At 36.3% G+C, this 22,328-nt stretch overlaps 1 protein-coding gene across 2 annotated transcripts in view; it reads left to right on the plus strand.

Moving 5' to 3' along the window:
• The first annotated feature begins 2,630 nt into the window (after nt 1-2,630).
• Nucleotides 2,631-22,328, plus strand: part of LOC126831857 (thrombospondin-type laminin G domain and EAR repeat-containing protein) — a 29,192-nt gene continuing 9,494 nt past the window's right edge. Inside the window, exons 1-7 of one of the 2 annotated variants that reach the window (XM_050562492.2) lie at nt 2,631-2,788; nt 7,415-7,516; nt 16,640-17,169; nt 18,004-18,115; nt 19,118-19,255; nt 19,842-20,086; nt 22,049-22,235. In XM_050562492.2, coding sequence (XP_050418449.1) covers nt 7,417-7,516; nt 16,640-17,169; nt 18,004-18,115; nt 19,118-19,255; nt 19,842-20,086; nt 22,049-22,235 — 1,312 coding nt within the window. In that variant the 5' untranslated portion in view covers nt 2,631-2,788; nt 7,415-7,416. The remainder of the gene's footprint in view (nt 2,789-7,414; nt 7,517-16,639; nt 17,170-18,003; nt 18,116-19,117; nt 19,256-19,841; nt 20,087-22,048; nt 22,236-22,328) is intronic. The other variant, XM_050562493.2, reaches the window with a different exon arrangement.

The raw sequence follows: 22,328 nt of genomic DNA on the forward strand, positions 1-22,328 counted from the left end.
GCTGTCCAGGCCAAATTCTTCCATGGCACCCTGTAAGGGGTATGTCTGTCTTTATTAGCCAGACTGCTGTTCAAATCAAAGATCGCCATACCAGCAGAGAAGGATTGAAAGGATGTGTGCATCTAATATTTTAAAACACATCATTCGATATTGCAACTTCAGCACGAACATTTCATTTAATATTAATTGGTATATAGCACAAAATATTATGAGGAAGAAAAAAGAGACCACACAATTTCATCCTTTGATTGTTTATTCGAATTATATATGGTAGCCTTTCTACCTAATCTTCGCAGTATTTGTTTGATTAGACCTAATCCAGAGAGAAATATCACGCGCCATTACTTTATGAGTAATATTATGGTGAAACCCACAATATAGAACATAATAAATCCATTCATTAAATCATAAAATCCCCTCTGATCCGGTCCTGATTAGTCTAAAAGGACTGATTGTCTATTAATAACATCGTTTAACCTATCAATTTTTTTTTATAGATTTGAACCTACAGACACCGAGTGACTGCAGATAAATTACCCACATCAGTTCTCATTATAAAGACAACCTTCATTTTCATGGGTACAAATATATGAACTTGTATAGATGTTGACGTGTTTATATTACATTTAACACAAAAAGGCCATCGTCTTAAAAACCTAAAAATTTAATTATATTGCTGCATAAATGTATAGTCAAATCACATCGAATTGAACATTATTTTTCATCAACTACCGAATACTTTTAAAGCGTTGTTGCCTCTTTATCTTTAACAGAAACCAAAAGCCCAAGAGGTAATTGAATTTTGAAAGAACTTTATAAATAGAACGCTTTGTTTACATCCATTATGACAGTAATATTTATTCTATCATTCAAGTAAGTATATTATATTTCATAATAAGTATATTATATTTCATAATGCAGTATATTATATTCCATAATACAGTATATTCCATAATGCAGTTTAAATATTCCACAATAAATATATTATATTACATAATAAGTATATTATATTTCATAATGAGTATGTTATATTACATAATAAGTATATTATATTTCATAATGCAGTATATTATATTTCATAATGCAGTATATTATATTTCATAATGGGTATATTATATTCTATAATAAGTATATTATATTACATTATAAGTATATTATATTTCACAATAACTATATCATATTTCATAATAAGTATATTATATTTCATAATGCAGTATATTATATTTCATAATAAGTATATTATATTTCATAATAAGTATATTATATTTCACAATAAGTATATCATATTTCATAATAAGTATATTATATTTCATAATAAGTATATTATATTACATAATAAGTATATTATATTTCATAATGCAGTATATTATATTTCATAATAAGTATATTATATTTCACAATAAGTATATCATATTTCATAATAAGTATATTATATTTCATAATAAGTATATTATATTTCATAATAAGTATATTATATTTCATAATGCAGTATATTATATTCCATAATACAGTATATAATATTCCATAATGCAGTATGTTATATTTCATAATAAGTATATTATATTTCATAATAAGTATATTATATTTCATAATAAGTATATTATATTTCATAATAAGTATATTATATATCATAATAAGTATAAATATTGCTGAGATATGACTGACAGAATAAATGTTCTGTCTTTTCTAATAATTAAATTATATTTTTACTACACTTTCGATATCAATAGATTTATTCTGTTGAATTATGCTTAAATTCACAAAGTTGGGACTTTTCCGTAAGTTATAATTTTTCTTTGCATGTCATTTGTATATTTTCCGGCATGGTTTCCCCATGTCAGTGGTGCCGGACGGAGGGCCCGGCAAGGAACATTGTCGGATGGGTCGAAAACTGAGGTCCCGTGTACACGTTGATGTGCTCTTAAAAGAACCCATGACAATTGGAATTCGAAATAAGAGTAGGCTGTAGTATTTATATCTAATTTATTGCTCTGCGAAAGATGGTAATGTAAAAAACGTAAATGACAAACAGAGATGTTGGTTATCATTGGTTATCATCATTATCTCTTCCAATCAGTCAGACAAAAGCTATTAAATATACTTGTACTTGCATAATCCTTATGAGGCATATTAAGTATGTGATTTTCCCAAATAAATATATAAGAATTGCATCACGTATTCTAGAAAAGGGTAAGCACAGTCTACCTCATTCACGGCACACGCAGTATATTAAATATACTTGTACTTGCACAATCCTTGAGAGGCATATTAACCATGTGAATTCCCCAAATAATTAAGAATTGCATCACGTATTCTAGAAAAGATAAGCACAGTCTACCCCATTCACGACACACAGTAATAAACGGTATATATTCGTGTGTTGTATACGATTTATTCAATAGTTATTTTCGTTTCGCGCCGTGAGCTATTTTGTTCTTTTAATAGATCTACATGTTCAATAGAAAAGCCATAAAATACCGTTTGATTTCATTTCATTTCAATAATTATTGCTCGAATGACTGTATACTCTCGCTATAATTGAAAACTGAAAGCTATGAGGCGAAACCAACTTATACACATACATGATATAGCCCGTATATATTCTACCTAACGCACGTGAGCTCGCGCTTATACTGTCGTCTAAGCTGTGCCACCTTAGAGAGTAGAACATCAAAGGAGTAGCCGACATGACAGAAGAAGGTTATTTCTATAAGTAAATGGTGGGACTATGGTGTTTATATGTGAAAGTTTCAATATTTTGTTCGGGATTTTAATGTTCTAATATTAGGTAAGCATACTACATCAAATTATAATAACAACCTATTTCAGGTGCTTTTTCCTTTGAAATTCATAAAAGAATTCTATATCTAAAGTCCTAGATATTGTTCAAATATAATTATTCTTATTATTTACCGTAACTAGAATTGGATACTCAGTTAGTCCATTTTATGTCACCTCATATTATAAGGAATATTCTAAATCATTTTCCATAAAAGCCAGTATAAATTCTTTATCCATTATATCGCTCTCTTATTTTTTGTTTAATTAGATACCATTTTAAATTTTAAGCTATTCATGGATCTAAAGGGTTGATACATTTAAAAGTATTAAAGTTATATTTTGCCTCACCACGGATCATAAGAATTTTACTAGTTAATTATCTTTATCTTTTTAAAAGATTTATTTTACATTCAACGGGGCATGCATATTGATAAATTGATAAATTATGGTCTTTTGATATTATATGGGTATTGAATATGATATGAATTGATTTTATAAATAAGTTATTAATTTTATTGTGATTAATTTATATTAAAATATAAAGTATTTCAGTAATTACATTTTTAAAAACAATAATTCGTTGTATTTTAAAAATAAAAAATGGAATATTGCATTCTGATGTTATGAATAATCTAGCAAAAATGAGAATTATGAAGATTTTCAGGCTTTAAGACGTTATCGCAGTCTTCCTTTTCGTGCTTTTTCTCCGGTCGATTTAAAGATTTCACGAAAATTTAATGGGAAATTTTTCTATTTTGTTTTTAGCGAAGTCAAAGATATAATATGTTCTCTTTATTCTAATGTTAAATTTTTACTCCGCTTATTTCTAAAGGCGACTTGTTATTTCAAAAGACTTCTGTGGAAAGGGTTTCTGTTTATTACAAAGAAAGGGTTTATTGTGACAAAGAGAGAGGGGGGGGGGGGAGAGATTCGGAACTAACATATGGTTCAATTTTATTTCAATAATTATCTTGCGCGCAGGGGTGTTTAGCAGTGGGAGGAAACCAGAGGACCCGGAGAAAACCCACAAAGTTGGACATGCGACCCTACTCCTTGTCACGTATAACCCAGGAATCGAAACCACGCCAGCTGACTCAATAACAGACCTTACAATACAACGCGCACACGCTAACCACTCGGCCATCCAATCCCCTTATTATAACAAAGAAAAGTACAGCTCTATTAATGGCAATCGGCTTTTTTTATTGACCAAGTTTGCCGAATTCGTCTACAGACAAGGATAGAGTGTATTTGAAGTTCATTTATTTACCTTCCTTTTAAATAAAGTTAAATTTTAGAATTCAAAGAAAAAAAGGCGATTAGTTGTAATAATCTCAAATAATTAATGATCCCAAATAAGTAATAATCCCCCAAAAGTAAGTAATAATCCCAAATAAGTAATAATCCCAAATAAATAATAATCTCAAATAAGTAATAATCCCAAATAAGTAATAATCCCAAATAAGTAATAATAACCTCAAATAAATAATAATCCCAAATAAGCAATAATCCCAAATAAATAATAATCCCAAATAAGTAATAATCTCAAATAAGTAATAATCACAAAAAAGGTAATATTAATGAAATAATGTTTCCAGCAGTAAGTACAACATCACAAAAGCAACAAAATAATTTAATTTTTAAAAACCTTCAACCAATAGATTGGATGTAGATATGCAAAGGATTAAAGATCATGTCCGTGTGTATAGAGGAGTTTGAAACAAGGGGGGTTTAACGTCCTACTTTTCTACACCAACTGGGTTAATAAAGACGTGCAGATATACGCCATGTTATGAGTCATGAGGGGACATTTTGCCCAGACAGAGACGTGGTCGCCTCGAATTCCAAATGTCAATCCAAGCTTTAACTCATTTTTTTTTTAAAATGAAAGTACTTTTTGTTTAAATTTTAATCTCTATATTTAACATTTATTCTGGCTTAAAGGGTGTACAGCTCTATTCTCTGGAAGTTTAAAATAGATGAGAATGGGTCTAAGGCATATATTAATGTAATTTGAAATATACATGTATAAAGTGGTAAAAATTCAATGTTTAAAGAAATAATTGTAATTTCTAATCGATTATGTTCGGTGAAATACGTGAACAGTCCAAATTGAACTGCGGTCGTTTACGCTTGGTTATGCCATTCTACGCGGGTTATTATTATTATTTTGTCGTTTATGAATCAGTCATAAATAATTACTTCTGCTTTTTCGCGTTGAATATGTTTTGCAGTGTGTATTACAAATGGTACCAAAGAACATAGAGTACACGACTCGTGTACTGATTTCAAAATGCTCACGGTGTCTTAACTGTTGGATATTAGGATCCCCATATTTTCACGGTTATTTCATCAACCGCTAAACGTATTTAAATCTGCTTAATATCGGAGCCATCCGATTGCATCGGGAGTAGATTATGGTCTTTGTAAGTTAATTAATGTCTAATTAATAATTCATCTAACATTTAAGGCCCAAAGAAAGACTCGCTCTTGAATAATGCCTGTTTAAGTACACGATATGTTGAAGAAAAATAGGACGTTAAACCCCAGTTCATTCATTTATTCATTCATTCATTCAATCAATCATTCATTCATTCATTCATTTTGTAATTTCTTGCCAAAAGCAACACAGCAAAGGGGAAATTATATTCTTTCAATGACTAACTATAAATTGATAGCAGAAAGGGACATGATTATATCCTACTGATAGCAGAAAGGGACATGATTATATCCTCTGGTGTTCTTTTAAATTATTAAAAAAATATCTTCTAGGTTTTATTTAATAAAATAATAAATGTAGACGTATCCCGGGGCCTTTTTTTCTTCTACGACTATAATTGTCGTGAATTGCATTGAAGTCGAAATAACCAATTTAATAACTATATATCGAAAACAATTATGATTATATGATATGATTTATAAAAAATAATTGCTTTATTAATACTCGCCTTACAGCTTACTAATTTTATTTTAAGGTATTTTTGACGAAGTCGTGCATTTTTTTTCACTATAAGTGGTTTAAATTAGTTTAAAATCAAAGTGATTTGAATCAACCAAGCCTGACAAGAGTGTCGAGAAATCCTTTGTCTAGACTATATTAAATTTTCATTAAATATATGATGGTCTATCGAGTAAACATGGGACCAAAACAAAGAGTTGACGATAACTAATAAACATTCATTACTTAGGTCACGCCTTCCTATCGGCGTTATTCATCTTTAATTACAGTCGTTTACTTACCGTTGTAATCTGTTTCTTCCAATATGCCGCTATAACCCTTCGTTGAACTTTCAGTAAAATATAGAAAATACTATAATCCACAGGGCTAGATTTACCTATAGGGACACCACGGGTATCTGAGGGCCCACTGAAACTAAATTGTCACGCACTGTCCGGGGCGTCCCCTCGACACAAACTAGGTCATTTCGGGACTAACACATGGTTCAATTTTATTTCAATAATTTGTTTGCGCTTAGGCGTCTCTAGCAGTGGGAGGAAACCGGGTGGACAGGCGAGCCTACTTCTTGTCACGTACAACCTGGGAATCGAAACCCCACCAGTTGACTCAATGACAGACCGTATGATACAGCGCGCACGTGCTAACCATTCGGCAATCCAAGTATAGCCCAGTTATCTTCAACTGATGAGTTAGTAGTAAGTCCGACCCTGATAATCCCACAACAAAGTGCCACCTTTTATTGGCTATAGATTTTATTTCATGATAAACGATATGAAATCAAATGAAATGATCTGAGGTTTAACGTCCTACTGTTCTGCTCCGCGCTACGGCCTACTGTTATGTCGAATTCCAACTGCCACTGGATCTTTTACGTGCACGCCAATGTATACCTTGGTTTTTCGTCCCATCCAAACGACTAGACAGCTTAGTAACCAACGGTATATAATTCATTAGAAAGACGAGATTGACATTTTAATTTTGACATTTAATTTTTCATCCATTTATTGGAGCCGCGGTGCCTCACTGATTTAGAAGCTGCCTGGCAACCAACAGAAGCGGGGGTGTTCGATCCCGATGTTGGCCGGGAAAGTTGGCGCAGGACAAATGGCTCGCAAGGAAGAACGTCTAGTGTTTCGGACGCGAAATCGACGTCCCGTGTAAACGTTGTATCGGGTAAAAAAACTCTTGACAGTGGGAGTTCTGCAAAAAGTTGTCGGTAGCGTGGCTGCTCGGTTCAAATTTCCCTCATACGTTCTGCAGATTTGGTCAAAGGTCACGAGATGTAAACAGGGTTATCCCTTACCCTTACCCCTGTCCTAACTCTAACCCACAATCTCGACAACAATCGCGTGCCCTAGTCTAGTTTACATCTCGCGACCTTGACGAAATCTGCATTTGGCTCTAATTTTTAGACTTTACCCATGTCACACACTGTGTGTCATATACCCGTCTTCATTAACCTGGTTGGTGGCAGGACATCAAACCCGATTCCATTTTATTTCTGTATATTATGACAAGGAAATGATTCTGGGTGCATTTCTTGTATGAACTATAAATACATTCTGGTTCTTTGTTTAAATAATAAACAATAAAGACTCACACATTTTATTTACGTTTTCCGTCAAAATATGTGATGTTAAAAGTGTTTTTTTTTATTATTAACGTTTGTTTCAGATATGATATCAGGGGTGAGAGCAAGGGTGTTTATTGTGGCCATGTTGTTTGGTTCTAGTTCTACACGTGACCAAGACAAAGACATTTTCAGACCCTGCACAGGTAATGCCACAAAATATTATCATTATTTTAAAAACCGAATTAGCCGGGAGGAAGCAGAAACGTAGGACTTTTTAAATCCATTTTATTTCAACATACGATGTAGATGTTTGTATTTATCTCGCGGATTTTACACGTGGAAGATAAATAATATAATAAACGTTCTGGTGAATATGATTTCTCCGTCACAGCAGCTAAAATGTGGAATGATCTTCCAAAAACTCTTCGAGAGTCCTTTTCCATCCAGAGATTTGTTGTGAATGCACTCAGAAACACATATGTGTAATGAAGCGCTATATAAATCGAACAATAATAATAATAATAATAATAATAATATAGCGCCATATAAATCCTTATAATTATACAAATATAAGTTAAAAAGACTCGAAAATCGTCGAATTGGGGAATGTCGGCCAACCAGCCTCGTGTCTGTTATTAAGTGGACCTTATTGTAGACAGCATAGGTTTCGTATTGGTTATCAACAGCAATAATAGGATAGTTGTAGAACAGATCAACTGTTTAAAAAAGGCGAATACTTAACACCAAGTCGTAAAAATGTTATATTATTTATCTATTTATCTTAAAACGAGTGATATCTTATCTATTTAGCTAAAGGCCTTACAGCCAACTACAAAGGCCAAAATTCACATAAAAGAAAAAAAACAATAGTTGGGCCAAGAGTTCTAAAAGTTCTTCAAAGTTATTAAAATTTATCGCTCAGTCGGTGACCTGTGAAGGATATTAAATATTTTCACAGAGTTTGATTTAATACTCGATCGTATCATAAATTCTGATCCCGTTTTAATATAATCATTTTGTTTTGATGTCAGACTTGCGGTTTTACGTTCTTTCGTTTGTGTGGATTAATTGCTTGTTTCACCAAGGGTCATATCGCAGAAGCGGTCTTACTCCAGATAGTCGCACTATTATAAGACGAACTCTCCTTAGTTTGATTCTTAAAGCCGTTGATAGCCATTTTCTTTTTTCGGACAATATTTATTTTCACTGTTAAATCCTTGGTAAGATGTACTCAAATCAGTTATGGAAACAATACCAATACGACTTCGGTTCCATCGGATTACAAAGAGGCCCATCAAAAGATTTTAGCTAAAATTATAGGTGGCGCTGGCTTGTTTCAGCCATATCTCGTCTGCGCAGGATGTCGGTATGTTTAATTTATTTTAATTCATCAGATTTCTGTAAATACTAGCCCCCAACACCCACCCCACCCCTTCCACACACACACACACACTTACACCGAACCCCGTTTTTTTAATCCGTATTGCTCACAGATTTTACTTTCCACCTTTTGAATAAATGGCAACGTATCGTCGTTCGGATCGTATTGGCGTGCATGTAACGGAAAACTTGACAGTTGAAATTCGAAATAAAGTTAGGCCGTAGTGCTGTATGGTGTAGGTATATGTCGTAGCGCCGCTGTCCGACCAAATTTCCCTCGTAGCACACTGTATGGCGCATGTCCGTCTTCATTTACCCTGTCTGTGCAAAAAGTAGAACATTAAACCCCATTTCATTTTATTGAATATTTAAAAGAATAAAGCCCCCCCCCCCCCACCCCCACCACCACCTAGTCTGTACTTTTAGTAGGATCGATTCTAGTGAACTATTCGTATTGGTCACACCAAGAAAACATATATATATATATATATCCTAGTCTGTGATTATTATAATCGGGTGTAGAATTATCCTCGGTTAGTCGAATGTCAGCCCAATGATATATGGTGACAGTTTAAACGTGTTTTAGTCTGATATCAATCGGTTCACTCAAATTAACTGGATGTTATCATGTAATTAACTTATTGAATAGCCCGTGTAGCTTTTTACTTTAAGACTTGATCCGTCTCAAAATGTCATAGGATCTGCTATTTAACTAGCGATAGCAACAAAGAAAGTGACACCGTAGTCTATATTTAGTATAGAACGTTAATCTATACGTAAGTAAATTCTATACTTCAAAAGATGTTAAGTATATTCTTTGATCTTCTACCGCCGTCTATTAATTATATAGGCATAGCATAGGTCTATATATAAATGAAATGGGGGTTAACGTCCTACTTTCTGCACCGACTGGGCTAATGAAGACGGGCGAACGCTATGCAGTGTGCTTTGAGGTGAAATTTTGCCCGGATAGCATCACTAAGATCTACTCATTATTTCGAAATCCAACTGTCATGGGTTCTTTTACGTACACGCCAGTATGTATATATGTACTTCGTTTTTTTTATCCCATCCGAACGCCTATACACTGTTGTTGCCAGGCCCACTGGCCACCGTCCTGCACCACTGACATGGGGAAACCGCACTGGAATATCCCGAAAAACTTTCTTAGCCAACACTGGGATCGAACCCACGGATTCCCTGGGTAGTGGACCACCCAGGATCCCCTGGTTAGTGAGCCACCACCTTACTCACTAGGCCACCGCGGATCCCCTAGTTAGTGAGCCACTGCCTTACTCAGTAGCCCACCCCGGATCCCCAGGTCTTTATATAAAGAGGTGTTCTATTAGTGTATTCGTAAATAATGAAATAGGGTTTTACGTCCCACGTTTCTGCACCAACCGGGATAATGAAGACGTGCATGTACTACAAAAGAAATTTTGCCCTGACAGCGTTGTGACAGCCTTCTCTTATATCGATATCTAACTGCAAGGGGGTCTTGAACATTTTGCCAATGATATGCTCGGGTCTTTTGATCCAGCCGAACGACTAAGCAGGTGCTTTTCCTTGGTGGCAAGAAATCAGTTTGGAAAATCTTGAGGAGCTTACTCGGCGACTCTGGGATCGAACCCGGTACCTCCTGATTAGTGATCCATAACTCGCCCACTGAATTTTGACGACTGGTTACGATAGACTATCCTTAAATAAGTACGACATTGGTCACGTAAAGAGATCAGTATCCACGTTGGTCATCTTGTGGAAGGGAACAGTACCATAGTAAAGATTCTACAATTAACTAAGAGTCCCGTGAGATAATTGAGATAGCCAGTCGGGGCCGCGGGAGAATTTTTTTTTTGTGCGAGACAAATATTACCACCAAATATTAAATAAAAGACGCAATCTCTAACCGAGGTGATTCAATTCACGAACATGACAATAACGGGCAATTAATTCGTTTTATTTCACTTTATTTTATTTCAAGAGTGTGAAACGTATCTTCAATGTATATTATTTACCCGCTCGTCTGGATGGGTAGATTTTTTTTTTATTGAAAACACGAAACCGCAATCCAATAACCCACCGATAGGTGGAGCTATTAGTCCATAGTAACCACAGCTTAACACCAAATTCCGGTATGCTTTGATGTGCATTGTCATCTTTCGTCGAGACCATGTTGCTAATTTGTTCTTTCTTTGTCCAACTAATAAAAAAAAAATGGTGAACTCAGTTGTGAATAGCGAACATGGGAAGATTTGTTTAAGAAAGTAATTATCGCTGTTCTACGAGTTTTTATAACCCAGTTGGTTTTAATGGTGTATGTTGAATTAGTGTCTGTCTTACAGACGGCATCCGGTCTTAAAGGGACCTTGTCTGCGATATCACCTCGATGGAAGCGGACGTAAAATACACACTTAAAGGGACGTAGAAATACAATTGTATAACGAAAGTTGTACGCATAACGTCCAACGAAAATTATTCGCAAGGAGCACTAAGCAAATTACGAAATTGTTTCCATAAAGTACTACGCAAATGGTTCTCGTACCAAACAGTTTGTATAGACTAGTAAGAAATATTTGCCAGAAAGTATCTTGAAAATTGTTTGCGAAAAGTACAATAATAATTCCGTAGTACAATAAAAATTGTTCTCGTAAAGTACAAATTTATTTGCACAGAGTACTACGGAAATTGTTTGCAGAAAACACAGCGAATTGTTCGCGTAAATTACAACGCAAAGTTTTCGCATAAAACACAGCGAAAACGGTTTACGCCAAATGTAACGAAAATTGTTCGCATAAAGTACAACAAAATCATTCGCGAAACGTACAATGAATAATGTTCACGCAAAGTACAAAATTATTTACATAGAGTACAACGGAAATTGTTCGCAAAAATTACAACGAAAATTGTTCGCATCAAGTACAATAAGAGTTATTAGCCCAGTCTGATTAAAACACAGAGGCTGTTCCTTTTCGTTTCGTTTTTTATAGTTCAACATTTCGTTGTACTTGTCTTTACTACATTAGTGGAGGCCATCGAAAGTATAAAAAAAACGAAACGAAATATCTTTATTTTAATCAAATGGTTGTTAGCGTAAAGTACAATAATAAACAAACACCGAACCAGGGATTCATAGTTTATATATAGTGAGACAACGCTTTACAATTTTTTTGAGGAAAACTATTGGAACTGAAGAAATATTCACAACAGTGTCAATGTATCGTTTATAGACAATCAGAAATTTTGACTTCCATAGGAGATCAAATAACGTTTGTCCCCAAATCGAAATTATAGAAACCGTCCTCACAGACCTAGCTGTACTTTTCGTTATCAAACAGAAGCTAACGTTATCAGACAAAACTCAATACTACCAAACAATGGTATCATACGAAACTCAACGTTATCAAACTAAACTCAACGTTATCAAACTAAACTCAACGTTATCGACCAAAACTTAACGTTATGAATGAAACACAACGTTATGAATGAAACACATTACAAATGAAACACAACGTTACCAAACGAAATTCAACGTTACCAAAAGAAACAACGTTATCAAACTAAACTCAACGTTATCAAACTAAACTCAACGTTATGAATGAAACACATTATCAAATGAAACTCAACGTTTAATAATATGACTCGTAGAACAAATAAGTCCCATTTAATACTATAGGCTTACGAGCCAGGGGGCGTGTGTGTGTGTGTGTGTGTGTGGGGGGGGCATCTGCCCTCTAACTGTCGGGCAATCTGACTTTTCGGGAAGATGGGTAAAGTGAAAAAACTTTTAGTATATCATCTAGTCGGCAAAATAAAGTCCGAAATCTAATAAACCGCTAATTTTAATTGAATACCACGAATTTGTACTGAATTGACTATGGATTATAACATTTTTGTCTAGAGTTACTCTACTTGTGCGACATTTTTCAGGCATCGATTATTATTATTGGATGGTTGGAATTCAGGTCGGCATAGAGTGGCATTTCGGTTGCAAAACCATTGTACAACGCATTTGCGGCGGTTAAATTTTGAAAAGTCATATGACATTTTCAAACCAACCTTAGACGGGTCGAATTATCGAAAACCAAAACGCTGGAATACTTAGTCAAATAAGTTGCCTAAACTTGAAAATCACAGTTTTGCAGATTCGTCTTAAATTAGTACACACGTCAATTTTTTTAAAACAACAGACAATGACCCTAAACTCGCTAATGCCTCTTTAATTTGTTATATTTTCGACTTGAAAATAGGTGGTGAACTTTAACCTTTGACCCCTCAGTTTATTGACTCATTTCATTTACTTACGTTGTCTAAGGTGCGTGTGTGTTGTGAGGAATTCCTTTTAAAATGTCTGCTCTGTGATTAGCTGTTAGTTTACGACTAGTTCAAGCCTGTTTTGTCTTCTAATTATCTTGTCGCGTTTCAATTAAGGGACAAACAAGTAAGAAATTCTCCCACTTGCTGTTTAATTATTGTTAATGCCTGGTCCCCGCCTATTTCTTATTTAACAAACATACAACCTTCTAACCTTCATTCATAACATACAACAAATTAATTAAAATGAAACGGGGTTTAACGTCGTACTGTTCTGCGCCGACTGGGCTAATGGAGAGAGAGAGAGAGAAATGGGGTTTAACGTCCACTCGACACAAACTAGGTCATTTCGGGACTAACATATGGTTTAATTTTATTTCAATAATTCGCTTGCGCATAGGGGTCTTTAGCAGTGGGAGGAAACCGGAGGACCCGGAGAAAACCCACGAGGTTGGACAGGCGACCCTACTCCTTGTCACGTACAACCGGGGATTCGAAACCACGCCAGTCGACTCAATGACAGACTTTATGATACAGCGCGCACGCTAACCATTCAGCCATCCACCCCCCCTGGGCTAATGGAGACAAACATACCCATATAGTGTACTATGAGGGAAAGAGGCACTACTTCCTACTCTTATTTCAAATTCAACAAAAGAGAGAAAGAGCGAGCCAGAGAGAGAGAGCGAGAGAGAGAGAGAGAGAGAGAGAGAGAGAGAGACTAACATATGGTTCAATATTATTTTAATAATTCGCTTGCGCGTAGAGTCTTTAGCAGTGGGAGGAAACCGGGAGACCCGAAGAAAACCCACGAGGTTTTACAGGCGACTCTACTCCGTGTCACGCACAACCAGGGAATCGAAACCACGCCAGTTGACTCAATGACAGACCTTATGATACAGCGCGCAATTGCTAACCATTCGCCCCCCCCCCCTCCTCGAATTCAAAAACATGATATATTTAGTTTTCTTAAATGAAATTAAATAAAATGGCCAATGGGGTTTATCGTCCTACGAGATAAACTTTGGGCTACGGTCTATTCATATATCGATTTAAACTATCAAGGGATCTTTAACGTGCTTCCAGTGACATACACATTACATGTGTTTATATTCCCACCCGAACAACTAGATGTTTCTTCTTACCTGACCACCCGTCATGCACCACTGACAATAGGAAATTAGCTTCGAGGAACTTGTTCAGCCAACGCCCTGGACCTTCGGGTTAGGAATTCAGTGCCATTCAAACCGGGCCACTCTGGCTCCCTTGTTTTTTGAAACAGAAACTGGTTGCATGCACATGTTGTTCCTGGGGTGGCGTTCTTCAACCCCCTTCCCACCCCACACCCGAAAAAAACTAACAACCCTAAGGCTCAGCCAGTTCGAGTACGATCGAAATGAAATTTGAAATAGTTGTTCCTTAGCCAACTGCACATCGATTGTGAGTCTCCAAGGTTACTGCGATGATGTCATGTTCGGGTCCCGGTTCATATGATGTGCTTGTTCTATATGCATATTCATATAAAACTCTTGAAGAGGGATTTTACATCAGCCACTAAAAAACATATTTCTGATGTGTTTTCTTATCGTACAATTTTTTTAAAATTATGAACTTCGCCAGAATACCAGTAAGAAAAGGTCTGGGGACAATTCATGATAAAATAACCCAAACTGAAACATACGGTGATTTTTCATCGCTTTGAAGTTAATTTCTTCAACTCAAATAGATAATTGAATTTCAGAAATAGAACTGATTGTGATGGTAGCCTGTTTCTTTCAGAGCAGCCGTAACTAAAGACATGCATCTAATATGATCAGACAGTTAGCCGACAAGATGTGTGCGGTCGATAAAAACACCCCAATGCGGCGAAATTAAGCCGCAAACCTTTCAAGTTAACTAATGTATGGAACGTGACGATTATAAGAGTCGATATGTATAGGAGGTGGGGGTGGTAAAAGAAGGAGGTACGACAACCCGGACTAAATCCCTCCACCCATGATTCTCACTAACTTGTTTCCATGACTTCACACGGCCATGTTAAATACAATGAATGATCCTCCATATTAAATAATGGGCGAGTTCTCTTGTTGGTCATGTATGCGATCAGTCCAGGTAAGTCTATTAAGACGGATTAACCAAGGATCAAATGATAGTCCGACAGAAAGTTGTCTCGTATGTATTTGTACATATTTATACGTAGTTAATGGTAGCAGTAATATATTATTAAACATGCATTATGCAAGATCTAAATCTGCCTATTTTTGGTTTTTCCTTAGGCCTTAAATGTTATCTAAATTATAAATTAGACATTAATTAACTTATCCAGACTATAATCAACTCTCGATGCCAGCGATATTTAGTGGATTTGAATACATTTTGTGATGGATAACAGTTATTGTAAAAAAAACACAGCAAAGTTAGTAATGATGTTTGAGCCTAGCCTAAATATCTCGGTTCAGAGTAAAATAATTTGTCTGAAATTTTCGGCATATTCTTTTTGCATTATCTGATAATTAAGTATTATTCAATTCAATCGATTCTAATTTAAATTTTCAAAACTGAAAGCTTTTGAGTAAATCAATCAAATATTTCTTTGTTTTAAATTATTTTATTTTCCCCGAGAAATAGGAAGCAAATTTTAATAGGTTTTCCCGAAGAACAAAATTTTTAATTGGCGTGGCCTAAACTTAAAGCCACTCATCGATTTGCATTTTCGGGCAATATCTTATTTTTCCTTACTTAATCCACGCTAAAATGTAATTGATTATTCAACATTTGATTAAGAAAACAAAACTAAGCTATGAACGGGAGATAATCTCCCTTGACTTGGATTCAATCGTATTAAAAAGAGACCCATTGCATTAAAATATTTTACCCATCACGTAAAGGTGGCGCTTAATATCGTCTGCAGAGGATGCTAAAAGTTTTGAAATTTTCAATTCCTTATATCATGGTAATATACTGAACGCGGAATTGAACCATTGGTGGACTGATAGTATTTTTAAAGATTAAACTTTAACAAATTCTAATTTGAAAAAGATTCGAAATCACTGAAATGACGACCAAAGGCTTTAATTTCCTTAACCAACCTTCAATCTGATTAAAATACATATCATATTTCGTTTCGTTTTTTATAGTTCACAATTTCGTTTTACTTGTCTTCACCACAGATCATATTTCGTTTCGTTTTTTATAGTTCAAATTTTCGTTTTTCTTGTCTTCACTACCCTAGGATCTGGAAGAGTTGTTATATAAGTTACGTTCTGGTTAATGTGAGTGATTAGCCAATGAAGCGGTCTGTTACAGCGAGTTCTTGGCGTACTGTGCATGGAACTGTGGGTAAACCACTAGAAACATCAACGTTGGTTGATTAATTAATGTCTGACGTCATCGGATCAAAAACCGCTTGTATGACCTCTGACGCGACCTCCCATTACAACTGGCCAGATCTTCATGTAGTCTAGGCCATCGAAAGCATACAAAACGAAACGAAATATAGATCTGTATTTTAATGCGTAGAAATCAGATTTTCCAATTTTGTTGTGCTATCGCTCTGCTTATCATGAAGTGTCGTATTTGTGGAAGAGTAATTTATTATTAACCACTAATTGTAAAACAATTTTCCTTTATTTCAGATTTGACTCCGATAGATCTAATCAAAGAAGCAGTTCCAACAATACAAGATTTACCAGATGGCGTTAGTGTCACGTATGACCCAGAAAGTCACGTGCATGCATTCGGATTTTCAAACGAGGCACACGAGCTGCACTTTCCCTCTAAAAATATATTCAAGCGATGTAACATATTTCCTGAGGAATTTTCCTTTTTCTTTGTTTACCAGTACAAAGTGAAACCTGCCCGACGCGAATGCTTGCTTTCTCTAGTGGATGAAGAGACTAATTCTGACGTCATTTCTGTGTCATTTTCAAAAACAAGAATTTTATTTAGATATCAAAATCAGACAATTAAATTTAAATCTTCCATTATCGATGACTCTTATTGGCATACGATTGGTTTCAGTGTGTCGGGCAAAAATGTTGCCATGACAATCGACTGCCGAATGGAGAAATCGAAAAAATTAAGAAGGCAATTCCCGGCTCTTCTGTCTGTGAATAATAGAATATTCAGTATTGCAAGATGTCATTCCAAACATACCATGTTCCAGGTAATTTTAATTTAACCTATTTATTCTTACCACGGTCCGTGACAAGGAGTAGGGTCGCCTGTCCAACCCAACCTCGTGGGTTTTCTCCGGGTCCTCCGGTTTCCTCCCACTGCTAAAGACCCCTACGCGCAAGCGAATTATTGAAATAAAATTTAAAAAAAACATATGTTAGTCCCGAAATGACCTAGTTTGTGTCGAGTGGACGTGAAACCCCATTTCTCTCTCTCCGTCTCTGTCTCTGTCTCTCTCTCTCTCTCTCTCTCTTACCACGGTCGTCCTAGTCCGTATAAATCACTAACATTGCCATGTCAACTTCCTCCAAAAGAAGTGTTAACCGGGTACCCCATAGTAGAGTCTATGAATTGCTTCAGACTTTGAAATATTTGTATGATAAAACATTCTTAAAAGGCGTCGTCATGGGCAACGCTGTTGGTAATCTGGGAACTTGAAAGTAGTTCCAATGGCGGACTTCGTCATACAGCCGAGGCTAGATGTAGGGTACTGGAATCTGCTGAGGTTTACCGAGTGGCCTCATGCTTTCAAATGGTAGGCCGTCTTTGTATAACAAGTACGATCGTTCTCTAATTCACCAAATCGATGCAGAACTGTTCAAAAAAGAAGCATGCCACTTTTCATGTCGATCGGACTTGAATTGACGGAGCCTTGGGCTTTTTAGAAGAGCGTCACCCCAAGAACAACAAGATAAGTAGCAGTTAGTTACAAGTTCCGGGTCCAAAAGTACAATTTTCTTGGCAACTACTCTATTGCTCTGTGTCAACGAGGTAAACGAGTTGACTCCTGTGTCAATTAAAAAGATTTTCTTTTGTTTTGTAGGGTTTGCTGAAAGATGTTATTTTTGTCCCAGGAGCAGATGCCGCAGTTCGTGCATGTCCTCCCCGTCCGCCATCTTATAATGAAATGGACAACAGGATACCTATGGTACCAGGTACAAATAAACATTAAAACATAAAATACAAATACCACAAGAATTTGTCATTTCGATACAACATTAAGAATACGTTATTTCGTTACAACATTAAGAAAAAGCTATTTCGATACAACAGTAAGAATTCGTTATTTCGATACAACAGTAAGAATTCATTATTTCGATACAACAGTAAGAATTCATTATTTCGATACAACAGTAAGAATTCGTAATTTCACGACAACAGTAAGAATATGCTATTTCGCTACAACAGCAAGAAAAGGCTATTTCGCAACAACAGCAAGAATTCGTTATACAGTAAGAATAGGCTATTTCGATACACCAGTAAGAATTCGTTATTTGGCTACAGCAGCAAGAATTCATTATTTCGATACGATAGTAAGAATTCATTATTTCGACACAACAGTAAGAATTCGTAATTTCAAGACAACAGTAAGAATAGGCTATTTTGCCACAACAGCAAGAATAGGCTATTTCGCTACAACAGCAAGAATTCGTTATACAGTAAGAATAAGCTCTTTCGACACAACAGTAGGAATTCGTTATTTCGCTACAGCAGTAAGAATTCATTATTTCGATACAACAGTAAGAATGCATTATTACTAATACATGTACATACAACAGTAAAAATTTGTAATTTCAAGACAACAGTAAGAATAGGCTATTTCGCTACAACAGCAAGAATAGGCTATTTCGCTACAACAGCAAGAATAGGCTATTTCGCTACAACAGCAAGAATTCGTTGTTGCGCTACAGCAGCAACAATTCATTATTTCGATACAACAGTAAGAATTCATTATTTCGACACAACAGTAAGAATTCATTATTTCGACACAACAGTAAGAATTCGTTATTTCAATACAAAAATAAGAATAAACTATTTATCTGCAACATTAAGAATTTGTTAATTTTTTACATCAGTAAAAATAGGTTATTTTGCAACATCATTAGGAAACAAGCTAAAACTTATTTCTTTATGCAGGAATTTTCTTTTACTTTTAGAAAGTCCGATGACGTCATATTGGCCACGTGGTAGTGTATGTACATGGCTGGATGTTGGTAATTTGGCCTTTGATGTTTATACTCAGAAAATTAAAGTTTGTGTGAATGGAATATGGCAAGAAGTTACTGTAGAAACTGGTATGTTATCTTGCTGTCATAACAACCAACCTAATTGGGATCTTATAATTCGTACTACACATACAACGAAGGACACGGACACACTGCTTCGTTAAAGTGGCACAGACGCTGAAGTAAGAATAATTTGGAAGTCATGTTCTATTTCGAAATCCATGCGCCAAATTTATGTCACCGAAGCATTACTTACTGTAACCATTGTTCTGCAGGCGCGGATCCGGGGGTGGGGGTGGCGGTGGCGAACAATTATTTTGTACCGCCATATATTCTCGTGGGAAAGGAATTAACAGTCAGTTTAGGTTGGAAATCGTAATTTACTCTGAAACGAGTCGGTTGGTTACTTGGTTGATTGCCAGTAAGTCCGCCCCTGGTTAGCGCATGCGCGTTGTATCATAAGGTCTGTCATTGAGTCAACTGGCGTGGTTTCGATTCCCCGGTTGTACGTGGCAAGGAGTGGGTTTTTCCCGGGTCATCCGGTTTCCCGCAACTGTTCAGGACCTCTATGCGCGCAAGCGAATTATTGAAATAAAAGTGAACTATTTGTTAGTCCCTCAATGAACTGTTTTTTTTTTGCTCTCGCTATTTACAGAGAAATATCGTTTAGACTATGTATTAGAATATCAAACATTGACCACACCCAGTGCTTCTATTGACGTCACAGTATTTCATCTACCAGGGGAAGGCATGTTTGCAGCATTTGCTAATAATGGCGGCGGTGACGACTCCTCGGGACATTCTGTTATATTTAAATGGATCGATGGAAGATTTGAATTTTACCAGAAACTATCCACAGAGTCAGCACAATCCTGTGAATTTTTTCAAATAAAAAATCAGGTAAAGGGTGTTTTCGATTGATATTTTAGCTCTGTAGCGTAGTTGGAGTGGGGCGAGGGGGTGGTACTATCATGATCCACCTTGTAGACTCCCCTGGTCCACCTTTTTGGGTAAGGGCATGGCTAAATCTATTTGTTAAGGCCAGCGCAATTTTTGTCAAGGTCGCTGAGATGTAAATAAGGTTAGGGCACGTGATTGTAGGTTAAGGTTAGGGTAAGCATTGGGGCTAGGTCCAGGGTTAGGGTTGGGATTAGCGCTAGCCCTGTTTAAATCTCGTGATCTATGACGAAATTTGAGCTGGCCTTATCATTTAGCACTAACCGAAGGGGCATTTATGGTCTACTGCAGTGCAAAATAAAGGCGTTTTTCAATACATGTATAAAATGCCTGGCACGATCTTATTTTTCCATGTAAATACTGTTTAAATATTAGATTTGTTTGATGGGTATTGTGTTGCGTTTTCGCGATTGGTCAAGGAGGGCGGGGGTGAGATCGGGCGGCAAACTTTCATAACGCAGACAAATGCCGGTGGGAGCCGTGGTGGCTCAGTGGGTAAGGCGTTGACTTACTAACCTGGAAGTCCCTGGGTCGATCCCCGTGTTGGTCGAGAAAGTCTTCCATTGTGATTCCCTCTTGTCAGTGATACAGGAAGGTGGATCTGACCCTGGTTGTGTGTACACTTTGGTGTGCACGTAAAATAACCCTTGAAAGTTGCTGTCTATGCAAAATTTTCCTCATAGCACACCCTATGGCGTCTTCATTAGCTCAGTTGGAGCAGAAAAGTGTGTGTGTGTGAAATAGCTTTATTTAACGTCCGCTTCCACTGAGGTGATATCGCAGACAAGGAGAAAAATGGGACGTTAAACCTCATTTTATCCATTCCAATATTTGTATTGCCGATAGACGCGAGTACATTTAAAGGGAGATAATCGTGAATTGCCACCAGGAGGCAGACCACCATTAATTTCCCCATTGACTTCAATGTTAATTCTGGCCTCTTTGCCCACCTCCAACTTTTCCCCAAATTTTCGTTGGGCTGAATGCTTTTCACTACAGACAGAGGAACAAATGGTCATGTCTTTGCACTAAAATTTGTATGAGGTTGACCACCAAAATTTTGAAATACACAAACTTGAAGAAGCATACTAAAAACATGTAACTAGTTGCTGTACATATCACCGAAGTCAACCTGATAACCCCGTTAACCTTCCGCCTCAAAATCATGAATATTTACCAAAACCTGGCAGAAAATGTGAATTCAAGCCCTCTTCGTCCATTCTAGACCAAAAAATCAACAAAAATGGGGATGCAAAAGGGGAGAAAAGAGACAGAGAGATAATTGCTATAAATAGACCAACTACAATTTGTACCGAGATGGTGAAATTTAATGGTGGTCTGCTTTCACCAGGGGAAACACGTGGGGCTCAACATTTCCATGGTAAATCCCATATAAGCTTTGGAACAAGACATGAGAGCGTCCTGGTCAGGGGCGTGGTAATCCATGATTTTACACGAGGAACAAGATCCCGTCTGGTCCCCCCCCCAACCCCCCCCCCCCCCAAAAAAAAACCCAACAACAATATTTATATGTGTGTGCGGTAATATTGGGAGTAATATTGGGTTGTGTTGGATATTGCTAGAGTCGATTTGTAGCATATCTGACCCACGGTATATGTTTGCACTGGTTAAGTGATTATAATGTTAAAAACCGCATTGAAACCGCGTGATTCCTTGCCATTTGCGAGGGGCGCAAAAGCTCTCACTTAGTCCCTGGTCCCAGTTAACGAAAATTGTTGGAGCCGGTCAAGAAAACGACAATTAATACTAAAGTCAATTGGGAAATACCCTGTGACCGCTTCCCTGTAAATATTATACATGAACATAATTAAATTACTGTTATATCTGCCTTCAGATAAGAACCCCTAGAACTGGGGAGTTTATTCAGAATTTATCTAATTTCAGTTTTTCCTTGCAGTGGCCAACTACGGTAACTCCACATCCAAACAGAATAATTCGACAATATTCCGCTGGCATAGGAGGAGAAAGAAATTCAAACCTTACCAGGAAATTCTAACATGGACGGCTCGAGATTTTGAATATTTTGAAATAGACGGAGATCATTATTTAGCTGTGGCTAATCATGCTGAAGGTACAATCTCTTTTAATTACCAATCTTATCTGTGAGTAAGAGAGAGAGAGAGAGAGAGAGAGAGAGAGAGATGGGATTTAACGTCCACTCGTC

This window comes from Patella vulgata, chromosome 9 (assembly GCF_932274485.2).
Source record: "Patella vulgata chromosome 9, xgPatVulg1.2, whole genome shotgun sequence".
In the NCBI taxonomy this organism is placed as follows: domain Eukaryota; kingdom Metazoa; phylum Mollusca; class Gastropoda; family Patellidae; genus Patella; species Patella vulgata.